This window comes from Myotis yumanensis, unplaced genomic scaffold (assembly GCF_028538775.1).
Source record: "Myotis yumanensis isolate MYYU_CA2020_CCGP unplaced genomic scaffold, mMyoYum1.0.hap1 SCAF_14, whole genome shotgun sequence".
NCBI classification, from domain to species: Eukaryota; Metazoa; Chordata; class Mammalia; order Chiroptera; family Vespertilionidae; genus Myotis; species Myotis yumanensis.
This window is the reverse complement of record NW_027223765.1, coordinates 14,210,203-14,236,721: the sequence shown is the minus strand read 5'-3', so window position 1 is coordinate 14,236,721 and position 26,519 is coordinate 14,210,203. Positions and strand designations below refer to the sequence as shown.

The 26,519-nt window shown below is 40.6% G+C and overlaps 1 protein-coding gene across 12 annotated transcripts in view; it reads left to right on the top strand.

Moving 5' to 3' along the window:
- The window catches only part of RBMS3 (RNA binding motif single stranded interacting protein 3), a 1,176,852-nt gene extending 1,151,587 nt beyond the window's left edge, over positions 1 to 25,265 (top strand). For 7 of the 12 annotated variants that reach the window (XM_070433273.1, XM_070433286.1, XM_070433279.1 and 4 more), the window contains one exon: positions 587 to 718. In XM_070433273.1, coding sequence (XP_070289374.1) covers positions 587 to 718 — 132 coding nt within the window. Of the gene's footprint in view, positions 1 to 586; positions 719 to 18,742 lie in introns of those variants that run through there. The other 5 variants (XM_070433276.1, XM_070433282.1, XM_070433277.1 and 2 more) reach the window with 1 other exon arrangement.
- The last annotated feature ends 1,254 nt before the right edge of the window (positions 25,266 to 26,519 follow it).

Here is a 26,519-nt window from a genome sequence, read left to right as displayed (position 1 = left end):
GTGAGGAAAAGAGCAAATCAAAATTTTGATGTTTGTTTGACTCTTTATCTGAAACCTTTAAGTGAATTCCGGTTCTTATTGTGGAAAACAAAAATCAAATTTCTGAAGGGAAACCTCCTTAACTGTATTCTTTTAAAAGAATTCCAAACTTTAATGTAGATGCTTATGCAGGTCAGAGTCCATTGCTTTGCCAGATCATATAGACATGGCACAGTGCACTATCCCAATAAAATGCTTGAGTAGACAATTTTTTGTAGAAATCCTTCATGAATTTTTTAATAAATTATCATTCAGTGTGGCTGCATACAAGTCTGGTTGAAGAGTTGTAAGTACGAGCAAAATGATTTCTGGCCATTTGACTGCTCCAAGGACGTGATGGCAAGGCTCCTTGCGAGCTCATTGAGGTGAACTTCTCAGCTCTTAGCCACATATGCTCCGTGGTTTTCCTTTGAGTACTTATTGTGGCTTCATAACTGAGTGCAGTTTTCCTCAAGCCAAAGAGAAGAGGGGAATTCTCTGCAGTCCATCTGGAAGAGGGCCCTTTGCTGAAGCCAATAACACTTTGTGTTCTTATTTGCCTCCTTAGGGTGTTGTTGCTGATACCTCTCCCCAGACAGTGGCACCTTCATCCCAGGACACCAGTGGTCAGCAGCAACAGATAGCAGTGGACACATCCAATGAACATGCATCTGCATATTCCTACCAACAGTCTAAGTAAGTTTGAGCTGTACTAAGCTCTTTCCCTCAAGATCAACTATCTGGGCTTTACTCTCTCACATTGCACCTGTTAGCTTTTGCTGCAATACAGACCATCTCAAACTTAGTGACAAGCATTTATTTAGTTCATCATTATGCGGTTTGAGTCTCAGGTGGATAGTTGACTGAACTTTCGCAAGCATCTGGGAACAGCTGCTGGTCATTTTTGCAGATCTTCTTCTGCGTGTTGGTTGAGTGATGGAAGCCTCAGAATTTGTAGAACAAGAGAGGAAGCCCAAATGAGCAACATTTTAAATAAATATACTTTTGCTGATTTCAGAGAGGAATGGAGAGGAAGAGATAGAAATATCTATAAATGAGAGAGAATCATTGCTTGGCTGCCTCCTACACGCCCCCTACTGGGTATTGAGCCCTCAATGCAGGCATATGCCCTGAGTGGGAATGGAACGGTGACCTCTGGTTCACAAATCAATGCTCAACCACTGAGCCAAATAAGTCAGGCATGACCAGCATTTTTCAATTCTGATTGTGACTTATTTGCTGCTGCCCCTTTGGCCAAAGCATGACCAAGCCCTGGGTTCACTACCAAAAGGTTTGAATTCAGAAAGGAACATCAAAGCCATTTAAAAAAAATCTGTCATACATAGTTTGGAAAAACTCTAATATTGAGTTTTTCCAAACTATACATGAAACTAAGTAGTGAATCTGCAGTTTGGTCTCCATTTTCCAATTTATCCAATCAACAATTATTGCTTACTATATGACAGGGAATATTGTAGATGCTAGTGAAAAACCAATGAACGAAGCAGATGCTCCCCAACTCTTGGAGTTTATTTTCTACTGGGAGTAGACTCAGAATCGATGGGTCAATCAGCAAACAATAAAAAAGAAACAGAATTTCAAAGCAGACTGCTTAAAAAGATTCTTGTGGTAGAAAGTGACTGTCTAGATACCTAAGGTTTGTATCAGGGACGGTCTCTCATATAGACCTAGTCTGTAAGATAATTAGAGGCCAATCTTGGAGAGCTTTGGAGAAAAAGCATTCTAGACAGAACCAACAGAAATTCAAAGATCCGGAGTGGGGACCTGATGCTGAAGTGTTGTAGATAGGGCCACAGTGGGGAATTGTAGGTGATACAGTTGAATTTTTATATATAGCCTTTGTGTTGAGTAATTATCCTTGGTTTCATGCTGAGTGAGTTAGAAAACCTTTGGAGAGATGTAAGAGAAGAAATGACAGAATTTTGTTTATATTTCAGTGCCTCTGTTACCAATGCACCCTGAGTAGAGAGGGATATGCATTTTAGGATGGATTTCAGGAAGCAGTGTTCCCCCTCTTGCAATTGTCCAGAACCCCCTCTCCATTCCCCGTCTGATGAAATCAGCTTCAGCTGCCCCTGCTTGTCAGCCCACAATGAGATGCTCTTTCTCAGGGTCCTCCCACCTTTTCATTGTCTGATGTGATGCTCTGAGAGGCAAGTGCTCTGCCTCTCATGGATTCTGGTGAGAGTCACCCCACCCACCTCCACACCCTGTTTCACTGGTAGCATCATATGCCCGGTACTATGCTCAGAGACAGGACCTGTGCCCTCAAGGATTTACAGTCTAATATGGGATTTAGACGTACACATAGACAAGAAAAATAGACTGCAAGGAAGAAAATGAACAGGGCTCTTTTTGTAAAGTGCAATAGGAAGTCATAGAAGAATGCGCTTAAATTTTCTTGGTTGTGGTGAATGACACTGTGTCTTCAAGGAAGGCTCAAGGTACAGAGTGGGAAAACTCAGAGCATTTCTTTGAGAAACAGATGCATAGTAGTAGAATAGTGTAAAAAAGGCAGATGGGACCCAGATTCTCATATCAGGTGCGATTCTGAGATGCTCAAACAGAATTTTCTTTGCGTGTCCTTCCAGGTGAAGTAGACAATGGATTTGGAGGCAGTGGAAACAGTCCTATTACTGCAATGGTTCAGACAAAAGGGAACAGAGTTCTGAAGTAGGATGGTGGCAAGTGTGATAATGGTGGAGTTGGGAGGTAGAATGAAGTAAGAAAAAAAGGGAACAGGACTTTAAAAGCTCAAGCAATACTGTGGAGTTATTGATGCCACGAAGAGAGGCAGATGAGAAAAAATGGGGGGAGGGATGTTTGTGGAGAAAGATGAGGAATTGAATTATAATGAGTCCATTCACAGAAGCTTATTCCTTGAAATATTTGAGGAAGTCTAAATCTGACCTCATAAAACTAGTGGCACCATGATTATGTGCCTTGAGCCATGAATTCTTACAGAGCTCTCCACAGATAATAAATGTCAAGACTAGAAGTCTCCATCCCTTATCCTCAAGGAGGTAAGAAGAATGTTCCACAGGGAGTGCTCATTGCTGCAACATGACAGGGATGAAAGCACCTGGAACATTTCAAATGCGTGACATGGGAAAACCACTTGCATTGCCTTGCGGACATTTCTTTAAGCCTGGAGAAAAAATTTCCACAGGTCCTGTTTATATTCTCAGTTTCCTCTTAAACGGTGCTACTGTGAGGGTCGCCAAAGGAGGAATGCATGAGACCGAAAAGGGTAAATAATTATGAATTTATTAGGTCATCTGGAAAACCAGATGGGCTGAGCCTCAAAATGGTGCCAGCACCCAGGGATGGGAAGTCGGATTTTAAAGGATTCTAGGCGGAGAAGTATCCGGGCTGGAGGGGAAGGATAAGGGTCTTAGCAAGTGGGATGTGATCTAACTGAAAGGGACTGTTCCTTGTGAAGTGGCCTAAAGGCCAGTCCCAGGGGAGGGGGCATTGATTCAATTATTTGATCAGACCTAACATAGTCTAGCCTTTTTGTTTTATGGAATAGGGATGAAGGCCATATCTTCCATAGTTACTTACTGCTGAGGGGGACGCGAGATCATAGAGGGATGGGCTTTGGAGTCGCTGGGACACTGCACAGATTTCTCAAGGCTGGAGGGAGGGGTTGCACCAGCATGACTTCCCCAAGAGACTGGTTGGTGAAGGCTTGACAGCGGTCCTATTGAGTGACTTCGGAGGTAAAAGCTGGTCCTGAGGCTGCCACAGTGTCACTGGTCCGGTTTTGCTGCTTTTCTGGGCCTGGAGCTGAAATACAACGGAGACCAAGATGTTATCTTTAGGGAGGAAAAGAGCAGGGGGCTAACCTGCCTGACTTGTGATAGGAAAGGGGAGGCTAGGTTCCCCGGGGGTCCAGGTTCTTGTTTTCCCCCTTGCTAGGCACCCAGAGCTTTCTGCCCCTGGCGGTCAGAGGGACCTGGGCACAAAAGGAGGTTGTGATGGTGTCTAGGGGTGGTTATTTCCTGAGTACAAGCAGGGCTTGTAACCTGGTGGATAAATTTTAGTATTATTGAGGCAAAAGTTAGAACAACAAGAATTATGACAAATAGTCTGGTGGAAGAAAAGAGACATTGTTTTTGGAGGGTTGTAGTAAAATATACCAAAATGAGGTTTATTCTCTTAGCTTCGTTTGTCCTTGGGTGTGGTCGGCAAATGGCACTAACTAGACTTCTGCTGTCTCCCTGAATAGGGTGGTTTAAGCTATCTACCCTCTGGTTGGGCAGGAAAAATGCAAACCACTTACTCTTAAGTGTCCTCGGTTTAGGGAAGATAGGATTTACTAGATGGCTGCAAACTGCTGTTTAACTATCTCAGTTTCCCTATTCTGCTTGTCCTGGATTACTGGCCTGTGCATATAACTTCTATTTAACATTTCTCCTTAGAAACCTTTTTACAACTTTACCTCACTTTCTTTTTCCCTCAAAATGCCGAAACCATACAATTTCTTGCCAATTTAATTAGAATTCTTAACTCTTAGAAACCTTAATTTTCCAATGATAATCAAAAAGTAACCAACCAGCATTTCTTAGATTGACATTTATGAACACTCTCACTTTCAAGAAACATACCCTCAACAAAGCATATGACATTACATTAACAGTTCAAAATCTACTTTATAGATTTTCTTTAAAAAAAGCTAAAATCATGTGAACTTAAACATCTCAGTTGATCATTTAACCCAGAAATGCTCCAAAGCTTTTAAATGACCAATTAGGCACATGAGGCTGGAGAAGAGGGGGAGATGGGGAGCAGGCCCACAACCTCTTCTAGGACTACAGTTTCCAGGCCTCCAGCTGCTTGCATTTAAACCTGACACATTTTTCCTTAGAGATAACATGCTAAGGTTTGGGGATAATGACTTCTGCTTCTGATAGTAGCAGGGCATTAAATAAACGTTTGCAGTTTTGCTATAAAGAAAGTTGTTCTTTGGGAAAGGGTGTGTGTCTAGTAAGATGCAGTGTCGATGTGAGGTGGCTAATGGCTGTGAAACTAATCCATCCATCCCAGGAACAGAGACTGAGGAGGGTAGAATAAGTGGCCCCAGTGTTATTTAAAAAGGAGATCAGCTTACCTGCCACCATAGTTGTTGCTTGAGGCTCTGTTTTGGTGACGTAAGTCTGTGGGGCCTTGTCAGGGCCTGGGCAGCTTCTTCAGTGGCCAGTCCCAGAGGCCTGGGCACTCCAAACTGGATCCAGAGGGTGGCCTTGCTGGACTGGCTGAGGTCCGACTTGGAGGGGCTAGACTCCAGTCTGATTTCAAGTGGCCTTCCCTTTCACACCTTGGGCGGGGGTCTTGTGTTTGGGCAGGACTGGGCCCAGTGTTCTTCCTCGTTGCCTTTGAAGCATGGGCCCAGAGGAGGCTTTGCCCCTAACTTACATTGGCTGGAGGACAGGCATTTCATTTGGGGTTCATGAGCGTGGTGGCTAGGAGCTGAAAGGCCTCCTTCTGGGCCTCAGCCTGACCTCGCCTTTGTGTTTGGGTCTCCTCGTCTCTATTATTAAAGATCTTAAAGGCCAGGTTAATGAAAAATAGATACAGGTCGACAAATCCCTCAAAAGGACTTCAAAGTTTTTGGCATATGTTGAAAGGCTGATTGGGGTATAAAATGGGTGTTTAGAAGGAAGGGTTCTCTCTGGGAAGCTGTGGCCTAAGGTGGTAAACTTCTGTAAGGCCTCCATTAGGCGGGAGAGGAAGAGAATTGGGTTTTTGTCAGGATTTTGAGTGATTTCATTAAGTTTGTCATAGTTGACCGCTTTATAGGCAGCTTTTTTGAGTCCGGCAATGAGACAGATGATCATATGGCTATGGAGCCGGCACCCTGGAAAATTAACTTGCTAGTCCCATCTCAGGTCAGTTCAAGGGACCACGTAGGTGCCAACTGGGTTGGCTGCCGTGTCCTGTCTCTGGAGGGCATCGGCATGGTCCTGAGCTGCTAGCCAGACATGCTCCTTCTCCTCTGGGGTGACAGAGGATGACATAGATGCCAGGTCAGGTCCTCAAATTCCTTGGTAAACGTGGTCAGGTCAGTGGAAAAAGACCCAAGACTCCTCCCAATCTGTGCGAGGTCAGACATGGAAAATGGGATGTGTACCCACACAATACCCTCAGCCACCTCTCAGAGGTAAGGGGGTCAAGAGAGTGGAGGCAGAGGTGGAGTTCATAGATGTGTGTGTGTGTGTGGGGGGGGGGGGGGGGGTCCAGGCCGAGGAGGGGCATAGAAGATGGGTTCGGGGGACCCAGAGGGGAACAGAGAATCTAGTGATTGGAAAGGTTGAAGAGAGGGTCTGAGGGACGTGACAGGTCGGGGAAGGACGGATCAGAAGCCTCAGGGTGTAAAGGCCCAGGGTTGGCAGAAGGAGGCTTTGAGTGGAGAAGTAGGATTTGATAAGTAGAGCAAGTTTGACTGAGAGAAGGACGATTACAGAGTGTAAAGAAGGCCTGCACGTAGGGAATCTCTGACCATTTCCCATTGTGGTGACAGAAATTAAGTCCCAGAGAATGTTAAAATCTTACGTTCCATCCTCAGGCCGGTATAAGTCATTTACTGGTAGATTGTGGACAAGGTGCTTGGCCAGACCTCTGTGGAAAGGCTGAGCAAGTTAAGATTCCTGAGGAGACATCCCAGTGTGCTTTTTTTTGGGGGGGGGGGGGGGGGGGGCAGGGGGGGCGGGCAAAAAAGAATTCCCATGGTGTAAATTAGGAAGAGGAGGCAAGCAGCAAAGGGAGACTCCCTGGGGAGCTAAACTAGAGGGAGGGGGTTGCTACCTTCTAGTCAGGCTCCAGAGAGAGGAAGGCAGCCTGATCCACGTGGCGGGCGTCCCCTGCGATGAGGAAGACTGTGGGACCTGGTCCCAGGGCTGAGGCAGGAGCGGAGAGGATTTGGGGCCTAGTGCTAGGTCTTTTGTCTGAGGTGTCAAGTCAGAAATCTGGAAGGTTGATCCAGTTGTCACTTACCAGAGATGAAATGAGCTGGTGTTGAGTCAGCAGTAGGAAAGAGAGGCCCCCGATCCTGCATCCACCTTGGCTGGTTCAGCAGGTCCTTTGAGGGAGGGAGGGAAGCCTAATCGAGGCTGGAGATCCTGTAACCCGAGTAGGATTCCGAGGTAAGCGCAGGTTGAGCTGCTGCTGTCTACTACTCTCAGAAGAGCAAACTCGGGGTCGCCAGAGGAGGAACGCACGAGGCTGAAAGGGGTAAAGAATTAGGAATTCATTCAGTCATCTGGAAAACCAAATGGGCTGAGCCTCAAAATGGCACCAGCAGCCAGGGACAGGGAGTCAGAGATTTTAAAGGACTGTAGGTGGAGAATTCTCTGGGTGAGTCCGGATTCTAGAAAGGCCCAGAGAGGAAGGACAATGGAAAGGGAATGTGGGTCCTAACGTGGTCTAAAGGGCAGTCCCCAGTAGAGGGGATGTTGATGCGATTATTTGATCAGGCCTAACAGCTACAAAGTGCTAGGAGCTTTTGACTTGCAATAGCAACAAAACAATGAAATATTGAATGCAAACGAAGAGGAGTATCCTAAGTCCGATAAATAAGTGAGTGACAATCACTTCTGAAGTTTCCTAAAAGGAAGAAATTTAATGTGACGCTATCCATTCGCAGCCCAGGGAAGCTGACCTGTGTCATGGTAAGACATGAGGTTCTTCAGAACCATTCAAGGAAGACACTGGGAAATGAGCTAAGCATTTGGGTCATGCAAACACCTGGGTTCTTTCCATTATATCACCATCACCAGGGAAATGTTCAGAGATGCAAGAGCACCCACAGAGGCATTTGTTAAGGAAGCATTCGTTAGAAAGAAGGCACACAACAGTTTAGATTCTACATTATCCTTAAAAAGGCCACCAAAATCTCTAATAGTCTTGTCACAAACAAAACCCCTAAAGTTATGGGCTACAAATTTCTCTGTAAAACTCTATCTTTTCTGTTCATGTAAGAGTGATGAGTATTTCTAAAATATTTTTGACAACCCACGTTATATCTTTACTCCAAATTTCACAAAGGGCAGCTTATTTCCATCATCATTATACTAATTGCCATGCCCTTACTTTCATCAGGCAACCCATTTCTAACAATCATTATGTTAATTGAGATATGGATAGTTTAAAGTGCTTGTACAAACCTCTGGCCTTTCTTATTAAAGGGTGGCTGACCTCCTGTGGGGTGTGAAATTCTGATTAGGGTAGAGCGCCCCTGAAAAGTAGTTTAACTCATCACACATGTTTAACATCATAATGTCTATACTGAAGTTATTATAAAGTAAATTAGAGAAATATAAATGATATGCATATGAACAAAGAGGTTATATTTTGGATCTATGTCAGCAAATATTTTAATATTTCAAATTCTACTTTCCAAGCTGAAAAAACAGGTCTTTGCATTTGTATTCATGTTTTTTTTTTTGTTTTTTCCATTGTTAAAAGAGATTAACTCTGGATTCTAATCCCAAAAGGCAAAAAATGATACCTGTGGTTTATTTTAGAAGTTCCATGGAAATTCCAGGTCCTGCCCAAGTTATTTGCTTTTCTTTGTGCTATATAGGAAATCTTAAAAACAAGTAGAATTTACGTAGGCATCTTTCCAGGAGCATTAGATTCTAATATGCAAAATCCAGAGCCCTTGATTCAAATGCCATCCTTGCCACTGACTAGTTGTCACTCCACCCTTTAGAGCTTCCTTTTCCTCTTAAAGTGAGAGATTAAGTTCTTCTCCAAAGAGTGGAAATTAGATCTCTGGCACCTAGGGAGGATTAACCACGATTCCCTGAAGTTGGGAGGGGCGGCCAGAAGTAGTGTTGGGAAACACAGCTTTAACCTAAGTGAAAGGCTTTCTTAATTGCAGTTCTCTTCAAAGCTATTAATATGCTAATGGCTGTGACCTCCTAGAAAGCCAAAGATTTCAAATGTTTTACTTCCTGAAAGATTAGTGTGGCCTGCCCTCCTCCTTTTGAATTCTAAGAGTTGTTATTTGTTTTAACATTTTAACACATTTCATACCGCTCAGGAGTTTTCTGTTTCGCACGCCTTCTGAGTGTTCTCTGTTCTCCTTTTTTCACGCCCATGGAAAAAGGAGCGAATCTAGATACTTATGTAAATTTTGTTTGGTCTCTCTTCATAGAGGAAAATGTTTTACGCAGTACCATACGTTAAAAAAGTACTAGGAACTTTCATTGTCTTTGTAAATAAAAATGTTATAATTATTGAAAAACGACACCTAAAGTGCATTATGATGATTTAAATAACGTGCAGTTTGCCCCAAAACTCGCGGTCCCTGGTGTATGTCTTAGAGATTTCTATGCGGTACGCAATGTGTTAAGTTATTAAAGATTGAAACTTTTTTTTTTATTGGATACCCTTTGTTGCTGTGCCCTAATCACATGCATGGTTTGCCTCTGGGTAACCCAGAAGTGGGAGTCTAGTAAGCAATTTTTCCTAAAATCTGGACCCCTTTTCACATGGCTAATCTGTCAGGAATGACATGGGGCGATATTACATTATTAGATAATCTCTAAGACTTCTTCCTGCTCTAAAAGTCTAGAATTCTAAGTTATGTTTTGCTACTTCCTAATCTAGCCACTCTACTTTTCATTATTTGCGTGTGTGTATTGGGAGTTGGGGGTGAGTTGGAGGATGAGAGGGTTCAAAATGACTGTGGTCTTAAATTCAAACTCCTAGTTTTCCAACATTCACACTAACCTTAAGGGAGGCCCTTATCTCAACCCCAGTACTGCATTGTCTCTTTATGCTGCCATTCTTCTCTGGCTGGCTGAACACCAATTCCCTACATATTGTAAGTATATTAATGATGTGTAAATGATATCCTTGATTACCATGCTTACATGGCCTTTAAGCATGTGAGTGATAATACTTTTCATACCCATTTACAAGAATCTCTCCTTTTAAGTTGCAATCACTTTTCTTTCTAAAGCAATCTCACTGTTCAACTTAAAGCATTCTCTTTTTATAATGATCACAGCCTTTAGAAAACTTGTTTTTATGGGTATCAGAACAATCCATAATTATTATTTCAAATATGCACTTTCACACTTTACCTGGGACAGAGAAGATATGGGAGAGGGCTATTAGAAGCATTTGTGTGCAGGAAGCCGGTCCATCCTTGTTGCTTGACACAGTCTCTGCAAGGAAGAAACATTTGCACAGCTTATGTTTCAAGGGACCTGGCGTATATGGCATATGTTTGCTCCCCCTCTTAGAGCTATTTGTTTTAAACAGGACCACCTCCCCGAGAAAGGTTGTTTCCCCAGGTGAGGATTTTTCCCTGGAGTTAAGGATTAACAGGACTAAGGAAGGGAATAAATCTGCAAAACCCCTTAACTAAGTGCCAGGTGGGTAGTTAATCACTTTAACTACGAACAATCACACTTAAGCTACATAATCTTTTTTTTTTAATATATATTTTATTGATTTTTACAGAGAGGAAGGGAGAGAGATAGTTAGAAACATCGATGAGAGAGAAACATCGATCAGCTGCCTCCTGCACATCTCCCAGTGGGGATGTGCCTGCAACCCAGGTACATGCCCTTGACTGGAATCGAACCTGGGACATTTCAGTCCGCAGGCCGATGCTCTATCCACTGAGCCAAACCAGTTTTGGCAAGCTACATAATCTTTACTTAGGATAATCCCCTTCAGTTATTTCCTTGTAGCTTGATAGAACAATAGAGTAACCTTGGAATGGAGATAACGAACACCCTAACCTTTGGAATAGAATGGATAGGATTAAAATCAACTGGTATAAATACAGATGTAACAAGACAATAAACACCAGAACTTGGCTGGAGATCCTGGCTACAGTACCTGGCTATGCTGATGAACTGAACGCTGTCTCCATGTCATTCCTTCTTCGCTGACTCTGTCCACACCTTTGGGAACCCCTGGACCTGTTTGGGCAGGCAATTTTGTTGATGCCGGGGAGGTGCGCAGACCTGTGGAGCTGGGCGGAGGGGAGCCGGAGATCCATCCGAGGGTGTGTGGACTTCAGCCGCTGAGTTTCTCACTCCAGATCTCAAAATGCATCCTGATTCCTGTCCATTGGATTGTAAGGTTTATGTCGCTCTCGAAATGATTATCGGCGAAGGAGTCCTCTAACTCGCGGCAGATCTCCAAGACGGAGAAGCTTCTCTCGTAGCTGGACCAGGTCCCTTTCCAGAGATAGGAGGAGAGAAATGATTAGCCGTCTTGATTATTCTCTAGGTCAAATGAAACGAAATAGACCAGTTTCCTAGATATACAGGAAATAACTTCCTTTGACAGGAGTATGTACAGAAAATTTGAGACTTAAGCATGGTACATTTAAAAAAAATTTTTTAATGCTGTCATTTGTAATGTTTTGTGAGAATCCGTTGAATAAAGTTTTGATTACAAAAAAAAAATTCCTTTGTAAGGCCACCTGCCCCAAACAATGGGAAGCAGGGCCACATCACAGAGGCCGTGAACAGAGCGCTGAGAGCTAGGACGGCCGGGTCAGAGGTCTGGGACCTGGGTCCTGCGCCCGCAGTAGCTTCGAGGGTACTATGTTCTCACCCGCAGGCTGGTTACAGGCACGTGGTGATGCGGGGCGGGAAGTGCGATGCTGGTGAGGCCTCTGTCCCACCGCGTCCTTTCTCCCCATCCGTCCTCTCAGGGGCAGGGCAGCAGTTTTCCAGTGATAAATGGGTCTCTGGAGGTCTCACATGCTATTTTGAAGCATCAGGCGCTATGTCTGTGTTTCTTTTCTTCTTGTTAATCCTCCACTGAGGATATTTTTTCCATTGAATTCTAGAGAGAGTGGAAGGGAGGGAGGAGGAAGAGAGAGAGAGAGGGAGAGAGAAACATTGATGTGAGAGAGACATTGATTGGCTGCTTCCCACACCTGCCCCAACTGGGGCTGGGGACTGAACCCACAGCAGATGCGGACCTGGGCCGATTGCTAGTCTGCTGACACCCATTGGGAGCCCACAGTTCAGACGATTAGGCTGATTCTGGCTGCATTTGAAATACAAGATTTTTTTTAAACCCCGAACTCATCATCCGGGACCTTTGAGGCGAATGCTGGTTCGTTTTTCCCAGTGTCTGACCTCGGAGTGTGCGATTACAAAGCCTTGTATCCCCTGTCGCCATCGCCCCCCGGGGAAGGGCAGCGCTCGGGACGAGGGGAGGGTAGAATCCGAGGCAGGATTTGATTAGAAACTGCAATTACACAATCTCTAAACCCAAACACCATAAAACAATCTCCAGGAGCAACATTAAAATCAATAGCATGGACTCCCGGGCCTAAATAGATTTCATAAAGTGCCCGAGAAGACGATTCAGAACATTATTATGAGGGCACGTGAGCACCAGAGCTTTCAAGACGCACCATCTATATTTCCTCCAGCAGGCACGCTGGCATCACTCCCCAAAACAGCGCCCTCAAAGGCTGACCCTGCGAGAGCATTGGAAGGGACCCACGGACATCACCCGAGCCCCACCTGTCTGACCTGACAGAGAGGCCCTGCCGCCTGCGAGGGCTCGAGTCCTCTGTGTCCGTCCGTCCGTCCGCCTGGGGACAGCAGGCACCACCCTGACCCACGCTAGCTCAGCGGTTTGGAACTGAATCTCCTCCCTTCCCGCGTACATGAGGGCATTACTGAGGCTCCCTCACTCAGCCAGGGTGGGACTAGGGACACCGAGGAGCCGGCTCTCGAGGATCATGTGCTGGCCAGCCTGAGGCAGGGACCACAGCTCACCTGCTGCACAGGTGCCCACGGCGCCTGCTGTGATGCTGTCGCCCAGGGATGCTGGGTGGGGCGGGGCTGGAGTAGGAGCTGGTGGGCCCCAGCGCCCTGTGCGACTGAGGAGAAGGCACGCACAGGCGGGGCGCACACCGGCCCACAGGATGCCAGTGCCTCCTGATGCCCGGCCTCTTCGGATGTAGATGGCACGGAGGATGACCTCTGCCGCACAGGCTCACCCCGAGCGGGCGTGCCACGGCCTCCACCAGGGAAAGCGGAAGCTGCTCTGTCACCCGCCAGGGCTCTGGACCGAGCTTCACTACCGAGCAGGACAGACAGCAGATGTTGTGAAGACGGTTTCCATGCAAAACAAGAACTTGGAAGTGATTTCGTGGCTGCACCTACGGAAACAATTTGAAGACCTGCTTACCGCAAGATGCCAATCCCAGGTTAAGAGGATGAGGCAAAGCTACAAAAATGCTAAAAAAGAACCTGCAAAGCACTAAGGGAAGAGGCCTTCACCTACATACAGGTGACTTCCAGATACTTTAAAGATTCTTCTTTTATTAGCACACTCCCAATATTATTTAGCAAAATTCTAATCTGTGGGTGGAAAGCTAAGAGTAAAAGTCAACCCACTACAAGCTCAACCCTGCAATACAGATGGAGCAGCAGCAAAAGACATTATTTTGGCTGGGCTCAGCAAAGTGGCATATAGTAAAAGTGACATTTGTCTAGGCATTAAACACCTATTATGTGCACACCACTCTGCCAGATTTCTAGAAAGTATAAAGTAAAAATTAAAATATAGTCCCTGAGCCCTAGCTGGTTTAGCTCTGAAGGGTTCCAGGTTCGATTACAGCCAAGGGCACATGCCTGGGTTGCAGGCTCGATCCCTAGTAGGGGGCATGCAGGAGGGAGCCAATCAGTGATTCTCTCTCCCTTTCCCTTCCTCTCTCAAATCAATTATATATATCTGCCCTCAAGAATTTGAAATCTTCCCCCACTGTCTTCACTGGCTAGACCTTCCAGACAAAAAATTAACAAGGAAACAGTGACTCTAAATTACACACTGGATCAGATGGACTTAATTGACATTTATAGAACATTTCACCCCAAAGCTGCAGAATGTACATTTGTCTCAAGTGCACATGGATCATTCTCAAAGACAGACCACATGTTAGGATACAAAACAAGTCTATAAATTCAAGAAGATTGAAATCATATCAAGAATCTTCTCAGATCACAATAGAAAGAAATTAGAAATCAACTACAGTAAAAACATATGGAGGCTAAATAGCATGATATTAAACAATGAACAGGTTACCAATGAGATCAAGAAAGAAAGAAAAAACTTCCTGGAAACAAATGAAAATGAACGCACAACAATCAAAGCCTAGGGACACAGCAAAACCCCTGAGAGGTATGTTTATAGCACTACAGGCCTATCTCAAAAAACAAAAATTAATAATAAGCTATTTAACCCTACAACTTAAAGGTATAGAAAGAGAACAAGAAAAGCCCAGAATAAGTAGAAGGAAGGAAATAATAAAGATTAGAGCAGAAATAAATGACAAAAAAAAAAAAAAAAGTACAAAAGATTAAACCAAGAGCTGGTTCTTTGAGAAGATAAACAAGATTGAGGAACCTTTTGCAAGACTCATCAAGAAACAAAGAAAGAGCCCTAACTGGTTTGGCTCAGTGGATAGAGCATAGAGCGTTGGTCTGCGGACTGAAGGGTCCCAGGTTCGATTCCGGTCAAGGGCATATACCTTGGTTGTGGGCACATCCTCAGTAGGGAGTGTGCAGGAGGCAGCTGAATTGATGTTTCTCTCTCATCAATGTTTCTAACTCTCTATCCCTCTCCCTTTCTCTCTGTAAAAAATCAATAAAATATATTTTTAAAAAAAGAAACAAAGAAAGAGGACCCAAATAATTAAAATTAGAAACAAAATCAGTGACGTAACAACTGACATTACATATATACAAAGGAACAACTATATGCCAACAAGCTGGGCAATGTGGGTGAAATGGACAAATTCCTAGAAAAATACAATCTTCCAAAACCAAATTGGGAAGAATTAGAAAACACGAATAGGCCAATAACAATTGAGAAAACTGAAGCAGTAATCAAAAAACTCCCAGCTAATAAAAGGCCTTGTCCAGACAGTTTCACATGGGAGTTTAACCAAACATTCAAAGAAGAACTAACACCTGCCCTCCTCAAACTATTCCAAGAGGAAGGAATGCTTCCAAGCTCTTTTTATGAGGCCAGCTTTCACCTAATTCCAAAACCAGCTAAAGACACTACAAAGAAAGAACTACAGGCCGATATCCCTGATGAACATAGATGCTAAAATCTTCAACAAAATATTAGCAAACTGAATCCAGCAATATAGTAAAAAGATCATAGACCATAACCAAATAGGATTTATTCAAGGGATGCAAGGCTGGTACAATATTCACCAGTCAATAAACGTGATACATCACATAAACAAATGAAAGACAGAAATCACATGATCATATCAGTCAGTGGAGAAAAAGCACTCAACAAAATCTAACACCTATTTTTGATAAAAACTCTCAGTAAAGTGGGAATAGAGAGATCATACCTCAACATACTAAAGGCCATATATGACAAACTTACAGCCAACTTCATACTCAATGGGCAAAAACTATGACCATTTTCCCTAAGCACAGAAACAAGACAGGGATGTCCATTTCAACAATCCTGTTAGACATAGTTCTGGAAGTCCTGGCCATAGCAATCAGACAAGAAATAAAAGGCATCCAAATTGGAAAAGCGGAAGTAAAACTGTCACTACTCACAGATTACATGATATTATACATAGAAAAACCTAGACTCCACCAAAAAAAACTAAAGGAATTCAGCAATGTAGCAGGATACAAAATTAACATCCAGAAATCTATGGCTTTTTTATACACCAATAAATTCTCAGAAAGAGAAACTAAAATACAATTTACCTTAGAAACAACAACAACAAAAATTAAGATACCTAGGAACAAACTTAACCAAGGAGGTAAAATACTTGTATTCTGAAAACTACAGGATGTTGAAAAAGAGATAGAGGAAGATATAGATATAAACATGTAGAAGAATATACTGTGTTCATGGATTAGTAGAATTAAAATGTCCATACTACCCAAAGCAATCTATAGATTCAATGCAATCCCTATTAAATTACCAAGGCATATTTCACAGATCTAAAAAAACAAAACAAAAAAAAAAACTCCAAATTTTTATATGGAACCAAAAAAGACCCCGAATAGCCACAGCAATCTTAAGGAGCATGTTGGACAGATACATGCAAAAAAATGAAACTAGATCACCAACTTACACCATACACAAAATAAATTCAAAATAGATAAAAGACTTAAATGTAAGAAGTCAAACCATAAAAATCCTAGAAGAAACCATGCACAGCAAAATCTCAGACATCTCTTGTAGCAATATGTTTACCAATACATCTCCTAGGGCAAAGGAAACTAAGGAGGAAATAAACAAATGGGAATACATCAAAATAAAAGCTTCTGCACAGCAAAAGAAACCAACAAAATGAAAGGAGAGCCCAATGTATGGGAGAACACATTTGGCAATGATACATCTGATAAAGGGTTAATATCCAAAATATATAAGGAACTCATACAACTGAACAAAAGGAAAACAATCCAATTAAAAAATGGGCAAATGACTTAAATAGACAATTCTCCAAAGTGGATATACAGATGGCCAAGAGACATAAGAAAAAATGCTCAAAGTCACTGATCATCAGAGAGATGCAAATTAAAACAACAATGAGGTATCACCTCACACCTGTCAGAATGGCTAAATCAACAAATGACAGGTGCTGGCAAGGGTATAGAGAGAAAGGAACACTAGTATATTGCTGGTGGGAATGCAGACTGGTGCAGCCACTGTGAAAAACAGTATGGAGTTTCCTCAAAAAATTAAATATGGAACTGCCATTTCACCCAGTGATCCCACTTCTAGGAATATATCCTAAGAGACTCAAAACACTTATCAGAAAGGATATATGCACCCCTAGATCACAGCAGCACAATTTACAATAGCTAAGATCTGGAAACAGCCCAAGTGCCCATCAGGAAGATATAAACAAGCTGTGGTACATTTACACCATGGGATACTATGCATCAGTAAAAAGAAAGGATCTCTTACCTTTGAGACAGCATGGAGGGACCTGGAGAGTATCATGCTAAGTGAAATAAGCCAATCAAAGAAAGACAAGTATTACATGATCTCACTCATATATGAAATCTAATGAACAAAATAACCTATTGAACAAAATAGGTCCAGAGACATAGTTGCATGGAAAAGACTGTCAAATCTCAGAGGGAAGGTAGGGGAGGGTGGGTGTATGGGAAGAGATCAACCAAAGAACTTGTATGTATATATGCATAACCCATGGACACAGACAGTAGGGTGGTGGTGTGCTATAAGGGGTCAATGGGAGAAAAAACAGGACATATGTAATACTTTCAACAATAAAGATTCTTAAAATAATATTTTTTTAAAAAGAAGTAGAGCATTCTACACAGCCATTTATCATGAAAGGTTGAATGACTTCCCCATGGGTTAACTGAACATGTGGAAGGCAGCTAGAATTGAGCTACTTTGCTAGCAGCACCTGCTTCAGGAGGGCTGACTGCTCAGTAAAGAATCCAGCACCAAGATGATGTGGAATAAACAGCAAAGGGAGGTAACTAGGGTGACACGAGAAAATGTCAACTCACAACCAGATTTCCCACATCAGGGAACAATGCATTGGTTAAAGCTAGGAAGTTATGAAAGCTGCCAAGATGCCATTAAGTTGTGGACAGTGACAGAAAAAAAAAAATTCATGTTGCCCTCACACACAAAATTGAAACTTTCAAGAAATTGGTATGTAACACCAGAACTGTCTTTTTAAGTTAAAAATAATTACTATATCTTTTGAAATTTTACCAACCTACCTTTGGTGAATAGTGCAGATGAAGTACTTTTGGCAGATGTCCACAGATTGTCTCTTTTATCTTTGGGTTTGCCGTGATCAACTGATGTGAAGTTTCGAGATGTATTTTGTGAAGGAGCTGCTTTAGGATCATGTTTCTGATAACTGGTTTTAAGTGTGTCCAGTAAAGATGTCTGTGTTTTCTGTATTAAACAACAGAAATGAATAAAGTCATTGTTAAATGTCAGTTTTATGACAGTGTAGCAACTAGTAGAAATAACACTGGAATCAACTAGAACTTACGCCAAATTTATTATTCATTAGATAACTTTGAGTTAATTACATAATAATTAAATAATGAATTGTGGGGGGAAGAATTTGACATCTTTATGAGATAAATGAGCAAGGAACAAGAGAAGGAGAAGAGGGAAAATGCACAAAACTCCGTGACCCTCTTAACTGCCTTACTTAGTTACCTGGACAAAAAGCTAATGTGAACATACTTGGCGAACACCATGGATAGCATACAACCCATTGCTTTATCTTGGTACATAGTAGAGACTCACCCATTTGTTGACTGAGTGAATGATGAATCCCATGGAAGTTCTGAAGGAATAGAATTACTTAAAGCATTTCTGGGGGAGCTACAACATTAGCCAGGCAACAAAAAATAGATTCCATTCCCCAAGAGGAGTATTTTTTATCTGGGTATATTTGTAATATTTAAGACTTTAGAATTGAAAGAGATTCTTAACCTTAATATTTAATGTGAACACACTTTCTGGCTCAAATATATATATTCATGTGAAAGTGGCAGAATTAGACACTTGAAGTGGCCCAATATGCTTTTACAACTTCACTGATGGCTGTTATTTTTAAAGAACTTGGTATCTTTTAAGAGGTCTCACTGGAAAAGAGCATAGAAGATTTCAAAGTTGCTTTGATGTCATAACCACTCTTACTCAATTGTTTTCACAGACCATAAACAAGACTGAAGAATGTCCGTCTGAAACTTTGCCTTGAATGAAGAGACTTCATTGAACAAGAAGTTGGCTTCCAGTTTGCACAGGCGTCAATGGAATGCTTTTTTCTTTTTTAATTTTGTACTTTACCCAACGAAAACAAAGCGTTTTGTGTGCTGTGCAAATGGGTCCTTCATGTGGTCTGACAGTTTATTTTTGCCATCATTTTTTAAATTAAAGTAAAAGAAAAAACACACAAAAAAAAAAAACCAGAAGAGGAAAAACAACAAAAACAAAACATGGAAGGTTGACATTTGATCTGGAAGAACATTTGAAGTCAGAATTGACCTGAAGGTGTAGATAGATTTTTTTTTTTTTTCCTTTTAATAGAAAATCGGATGTCAAGAGGTGGGCAAGCAGAAATGGAAAGAAATTGTCTTCCTCGGTAATTAAGCTACTCTTTAATTTTTTTCCTTCTTGTTTAAATGTGGGGTTTTTTTTATTTTTTCTTAGAAATATTTAGGTAAGGTTTATCTTGAATCTTAATTGCCTTAATTTTAAGGACGTCAAAGGCTCTCGAGGCAAGCTGTCAACGTCTTGTTAAAAAATCAAGAAAGAATTGAAATATTGTGCCAGCTTTAACTGGTACAGAAGCTTAAGACTCTTGAGTTTTTAGGGTGAAAAAACTGTACAGTTTAAAAGAAAATGTTTTTCTTCATTTGAAGAAAATTTGTTGATAAAAGAAACCATGGCAACTGCGAGAATTGGAAAAATGCTGGGACTTTTCATGAACTTTGTCTTAAGTGTTGACCCATTCTAGAAGGCTAAAACATTTTATGGTAAAGTTATTAAGGTTGGTTTAAAAAACAACTGCATTAGAAATAATGCGTGTTTGGGGGGCAGAATGCAGATTTTTTTAATTTACAAAGCGTGATTGCTAGCAAAAGCATTAGTGCTTTTTATCTGCAGTCTTTTTTATGAGCTTTACAAAGTTTTTAGTCAGCTTTGCTTGTCACATTGCAAAACCTAGCTTAAGAGCATTAAAAAAAAAACCACACAAAAATCTTAAGTAGATAGGAGCTTATGGTCAAAAGTGCAAAACAAAACAAACAAAAAAAATACAAAAAAAAGCAATAGATAGAGAAATTGTTGACAATTTCTGTAGTCTTTCCTAGTTGTGATCAAATTCAGCCTATGGATGGCCTATTTTATACCAAAGATGAAGTGGCACCCTATTGCAGTCCAGAAGATAGAGGTCATTTTTCTTTACTTTTCGTTAAAAATTTTTATTTGACCGACATGGCCGGACCAGTTCTTACTTTGTTGTTTGTTTAAACTACCTTCCACTGGTGTTTTACATACTGCAAAAAAAAAAATTTATTTTTAATATTTGTTGTTAGTAGAAGCTTGCTCCTGCTGTGTTCAGCCGTTTCAGCATGAAGAGTTCTGGATACCAACTGATAGAGCCAAATGGCTTTCAATTCCATGAGCTTTTCCAGTTCCTTGCTAGCTCCCTTGAATAGTGAAACCTATATGGATGGCCACCAGTAAGCTAAGACACTTTTTTTAACAGGTTGAAATTTCTTTTTTGTGAATTTTGAACGAAAGATACTTCCTGAACTTGGTCTGAAGCGTCACTTGTCCAAAAAAAAGAAAGCATAGTGATATTCTGTTAAGTGGCGAGTGGTCTCCTGAAAAGGTCCCATTGTATTAGTAACAATAGTCTTCCTTCTAAATTCCAACACCTCTTGATTTTGTCTTTGCACCTTAGTCTTTGTCATCATCCACAATGAATAGGCACCTTGATTCTGCAGTGGGGAAGGGATAGCTTCTTTTTGCCTTTTTTTTCTCATTATATTTTCATATCCTGGTATTGTCAGAAGAAAGACAATAGACCTTTTTATTTCAATTTAACTCTCTGAGAAAAGTAGGACCAATAAGATGGAGGATTCTATTAGTGGAATTTAGGTAAGCTTTTAAAATGCTAGTTGACAATCAAGAAATTATTATTTATATTCATAAGAACCAAAACAATTGGGTTTGATCAATCATTAAAGCCAAAGGAGATATATTTGCATTGAGAATGATGCAAAGCTGTCTCTAAAATGAATTAAATTGATGGAACAAACATTCCTGCATATTTGGTTCATGAAATCCATATTCAACCTATACAGTTTTACCTGACACTAAGGACAATGAAACTTTGTTCATTGGACCATGCCCTAGAATTGCTTTTTGAATGCATCATTAGAATCAAATAAGTGAAACTCTTTTCACAAACTAAGTCATAGGAACCTGTCTTAGTCCAGAAGAAGAGGGAAATGAATTAAGTGCACTGTAAAAGAAAGCAGAGTTGGCTTTTAAAAACTATTTAAAAATTAAAGGATAAATCTTTTTTCCATTATATCAACATGGGTAATGAGTTTGACTCACATGAAAGTGTCAATATTTCACTATTTATGACCTACAAACAGAAGCCCAGTGTTGAAATAGATCTGGTTCTCTTATTTGCAACACCATGTATTGGAAACTCAAATTTAGAGAGTGACTCCATATCTTTGTGATCAAATTAGAGGCGAAAATATATCCAAGAAAACGTTAACATGCTACAGAGAAATTTGAACTGGTCACACCCATCCTTATGTTTTTCCATGCTTTAGAGAGAATCCTAGTTTTCTACTCCCTTCTGTTCCATCCTTCAGCCTCTTCTGTATTTTAAGGGTGGCACCTAAGTTTTATCTTTGAGAAGTGGGCCCCTAAGTTTCAGGGGATATAAGCAAACATGTATGGGAACTGTATTTTTCCTCTTTCTTTTTTTCACTGTCTGAACTCTTTGTATAAATAAGGATTATCCTGGGCATAATTCATTTGAATATGAAACCAACATGCTTTCTTTTGTTTCTGTAAAAAAAAAAAAAATTAATGTGATACAAAGAAAGTCTCATTTACACAACCAACAATGAGGCTAAGAGGTAGCTACCATGTGGCTGATGAATGTGCCTAGGTAACTTCCTGTTTCTATTCAAAACTACTGCTTTATTTATACATTCAGAAACATTTTTTTCAACTATGAAATTTCCATGATCTCAATTTTTTTTAAGCCACTTCAGGCAAAAGGAAATTACCTATAATTTTATGTATCCATGTGTGTTTTGTGTTTGGATTTTTTATATCATGCCATTCTATAAAATACCTTATTTCAAGTCAAGAAGGAAAAAATGGCACATGTTCAAATTTGCATCTGTCATCTTACCTAATTGTTTTTTAAGAGTCATGTCTGGGGAGGGGCAGGGGTGGGAAGCATCAACAGGTAAGCAGCATTACATTGTATTAAAAATAAAACAACCCCAAATCTGTGTTCAATACATGCAGACATCAGAATCCTAATTTAATCAACAATAGTTATGTTGGTTATTTTAATCCTATTTACGTCTGTAATTTTTTTTTTTTTTAAGTATTCTAGTTCACCGGGTTTTCAAGCATTTATTTCGGTGTTCCATTTTTCCTTTCAATTTTAATTGTCAACACTTAACCTGAACATTAGAAATCAAACTAAAGCCAGAATCCAAATGGGATAAACACTAGCTCATCTAAACTCTAGTAACAAGAACACTGGAGGAGGTGGTGGTTTTATTTTCGTTTTAAATAATGATAAGGTATTGTCAGGGGTGACAAAGTATGCCTAGTGACTGGGGGCTCCTCAGTGCATGGCCAGGTCTCCTGAAGATGTCATGGACCCTATGGGAACTCAGTGTGATACTAGCAGGGGCTGATGACCATCCTTGAACATTGCCATGTCTTGAATATTGTGACATAATAATCTAAAAAAAAAAAAAAAAAAAAAATCCTCTGACTCCATTTTGGTCAGGGTTAGTTTGTTTGCTTGGTAGATTTCAATTGTCCAGGTGTTGTCTCCATGCTTCACTTGAATCAATTCTTCCTGTGACCTTAATGGATCTGTCACATTTGACAGCATGTAAGACTCACCTTAAATCTTTTCTAATGAAAAACTACACGGTGTTAAAAGCACTCACCTTAGAGCAGGAAGGCTGAGAGTAGCAGGTGGATAGAGGAAATAGGAAGTTCACTGTACCTACAGAATACATCCAACTTTTGCATCATTGCTTTAAAATTATTTTCAATTAATGTGTGACCAAAAAAAAAAAAACTTTATTTTTTTCCCAAAAAAACTTGATTTGAATAATTGGGATGCCATCAAACACCTATGTACCTTTTACAGTGGTCTAAAATCTCCATTAGTGAAAAGTGAGATTTGATTTAAATAGGACTTTTGCAGTCTTTTTCACAATTGAGAAGTTTCAATGTGCTGTCTAGACAGATTATAATGTTAGTAGGAGACTAAAAATACATTTGACAATTGAGTCTCATGCTTCATTTGAGCACACAAACCACTGCAGATGAGCTGATAAGCAGAGGAAAATTCTTAAGTGGGTTTCAGTGATAAATGTTTTTATGTGATATGAAAGGATAATATTTATGTATGTGTAGTACAACATTCAGCACTTTTGAGGGTCACTTCAAAATAAAGTTAAAACATGTCATGGAGCCCTTGATCTGTATTATCTTGTCCACAGTAGGGAGTGAAGGATGAGATTTTGTTTTCGTTATTGTGGCTAGCATGCTTCCAAATTTGGAGCTCACTGGGACTGACAGCCTCTCACTGCAATCCGAGGGACCTGATGTAATTGAAACAGGCTCATTGATTCTGTACACTATCCCCTTCCTGTGGCAGAGTGATAGTGGCATTTCATTAATGAATCAATTCATTTTACAAATGACATCCACTGTGGCAGTGGAGGACAGTTGAGTCTAACTCACATGTAATAATTTCCACCAACTATATTTAAATATGTAATTAGTATTTTCATCCAAATGCTCTTGGTCATGGCTGTCCTTTGTAGATTACATAGTTCAGGGAAGTACAAAAGCTAAATGTAAGATCCCTGAGTGGCCCCCAAAATCATTTATGATACAGGGTAGGGAACTCACCCCAGATTGTTGACCTCTTTTATCATTGGTTATATACCCCAATACATATACATATTCATATTCATTCTCTCTCTCTCTCTCTCTCTCTCACACACACACACACACACACACACACACACAGGATGGATGGCTTCTCAATATTCATTTCTTTGTATTTTGGGGAGGAAAAATGATGTTTCAAGAAATGCTTCTTTCCCTCAGAAGCATTAAAGCTGAAGCAGAGGTGAGATCAAGCTTGGAATCTGCAGGAAGAACCACTAGGCCACTGAGTCACACTTTTCTTCCTTTTTATTCACTCCAGTTAATAACCACCCCATGACCAAATCTTACAGAAATACAATCACTCTCAATTTTTGAAGGGCTAATTATCTACTTTGTGCATTTCTTTTCTATTTTCTTTTCAACCATTAGGACTTGGGGCTCGAGTGATTTTTGTTTTTTGGTGTGTTTTTTTTTTAACATGCCACCCTGAGGGTGGAAAAAGAAACAATTGGAAGTAAAATTCAAATTAGCCTATTTTGCTCTTTGTTAAGTATTGGTTTATTGAAGGAGTTTGAAATCATTTGTAAAAATTAATGTCAGAGCATTATATAGCATTGATTTTTTTTTTATTACCCATGGTGTCCCTTTCCCATCCACCACAAATAATTGAGAGTTGACTGTATTCTTGCAGAACATAAAGAAAAGAAGGAAAAAAACTATAGCCAAGAATTTGGCTTCCCTCAAAAGAAAGCTGTTTCGGTTTCGTTCACCTTTGAAACTTGAACCAGTAGAAAAGGTCAACTCAAAATTCAGTTATGAAAATATAACTGCTCTTAAATACACACTTATCCCCATCTTAAATCTTTCACGCAAAAAAAAAAATTTTTTTAACTTTGCATTAATGTGTTAAGGCTGAATGACCTTGACATTCCAGTGGATTTATTTAAATAATCATTTCAAATTTAAATAGTGTCCAAAGTGTAACTTTTCTGTTACACTTTTTATTTTAGGCCTTCTGGTCTTAGATTATTAAGACGCTCTGTCCTCCCTAAATGCTATTCCCTCATATATAAAAAAGGAGTTATTCCATACTTTTCAGGAACTGTAAATACTATTTCAAAAAGACACTTGAAAAAGTTTTCTCCATTCTGGAAATCAATGCTTTCATTTCCTTAGAAAGAAGAATTGGAAAATTAATTCAAAAATATAAAGGTAAAAGTGTTCTTGCTATGAAATATTCAGTTTCTTTAAAAAAATGGGACAGCTTCTATTAAAACCCTTGTTTCAGGCCATATTTGACTTCATGGAACTTCTAGATCATCATTTAATTTTGAACTTAATTTAAGAGCATTTTGTACTGCTGTCTCTGTCATGGAAAGTTCTGTAATTCTATGGTGTTTCTGGTTTTATTTTTAATATTTTCATCTGTACCACAGTCAAACTAGCTACCATTTCCCCCATTCCTTGGGCTTTCTGTAGATCAGTGGATGTTAGGTTTAAACTTCTGTTTTATTTGATGAAGCTTTCAATAAAAAATGGAAATAAAATCAACTAAATAGGGCCATTGTGTTCTTCACTTTTCCAGAGATGGGTTGAGGAAGGGGCTGGTGGGAGGAAGCAATGTCTATACATATTCAATTGTTTATACTGCTGTTTCCTACAGAATTCCTCAAAGAAAGAACAATCCATGGAAACAAAAAGTGAGAGAGGAGGGAGCATTCTGTTCATGCAAGGAGACATGAGAAAATCACTATTTGGAGGTCGGGGTGGGGTGGGGAATAGACCATTTAGATCTTTCTAGGATCTAGTACACTCTTTCCACTTTTTAGGCTTTAAGACTTGGCAATCATCCAACGCCTATATCCAAACATGTCTAACATCTACCAGCTACTCAGTACATCTTGTGTGAAGGCCAGAAGATAGTTATATGTAACACTAAAAACATGTGGTTTTTACCCCTGCAAGGATTAAATTCCAGATCAATCAAATTCAGAAGTGTCCATTTCTCAAGCTATGGATGGCTATGGTAAGCAAATAATCAGAAACTATCTTTCTCTGGTTCAGAAAAATCCAAACTAATTCAGAGCTCATATTCAAGGACCAAAAATATTCTGTGCTATAATATGCATTTGCTGTATTAAGAAGATTTGGTTCTACTCCAGAAGACAGGAAAACAAATGAGATGAGTAAAATTTACATGACGTGTTAAACAACAAAGTAAGTAACCTTTAAGAAAGATGAGAGTGGCGTCAGAGGAATGGAGGCATAAAGGCAATTCTTTTCCTTTCCCCGAGATTTCAACAAGTTTACCAACTATAAATCAACAAAGAAATCCCTCCACAACACAGACGCACACCTGAGAAACCCACACACTTAAACATCTAAAGGTGGGCAACCTTGAATAAATGGAAAGACCAGAAGGGAGGAAAGCACAGACAGACCATAGATGGTGTCCTGCAGCCAGGAACTCATGGGTTGGCTGGGAGAGGGGAGAAAGCCAGAGTTACCAGGCATTTCTCTTAACCGCACAGGAGGAACATAGAGTTATAGGGGGAGGGGGACAGCCCCGCAGGGTGAGCAGTGAGAGAGTGAACAGTGTCTGAGTCAGCAGATGCCTGACAGAACACAGGGTTTTGCTGTGTGACACTCCACTGTCAGGCCAGGTGGTGGTGTTTCAGACAAAGAAATGGAACCACAGAGTCCTGCTGATGACTGGATTCCCAAAACTCACCTCCTGTTGCCTTTGGAGTTGGGTCCAGGAGTATATTATCTGTTAACCAAGAGCTGTTGCAGTAGAATCA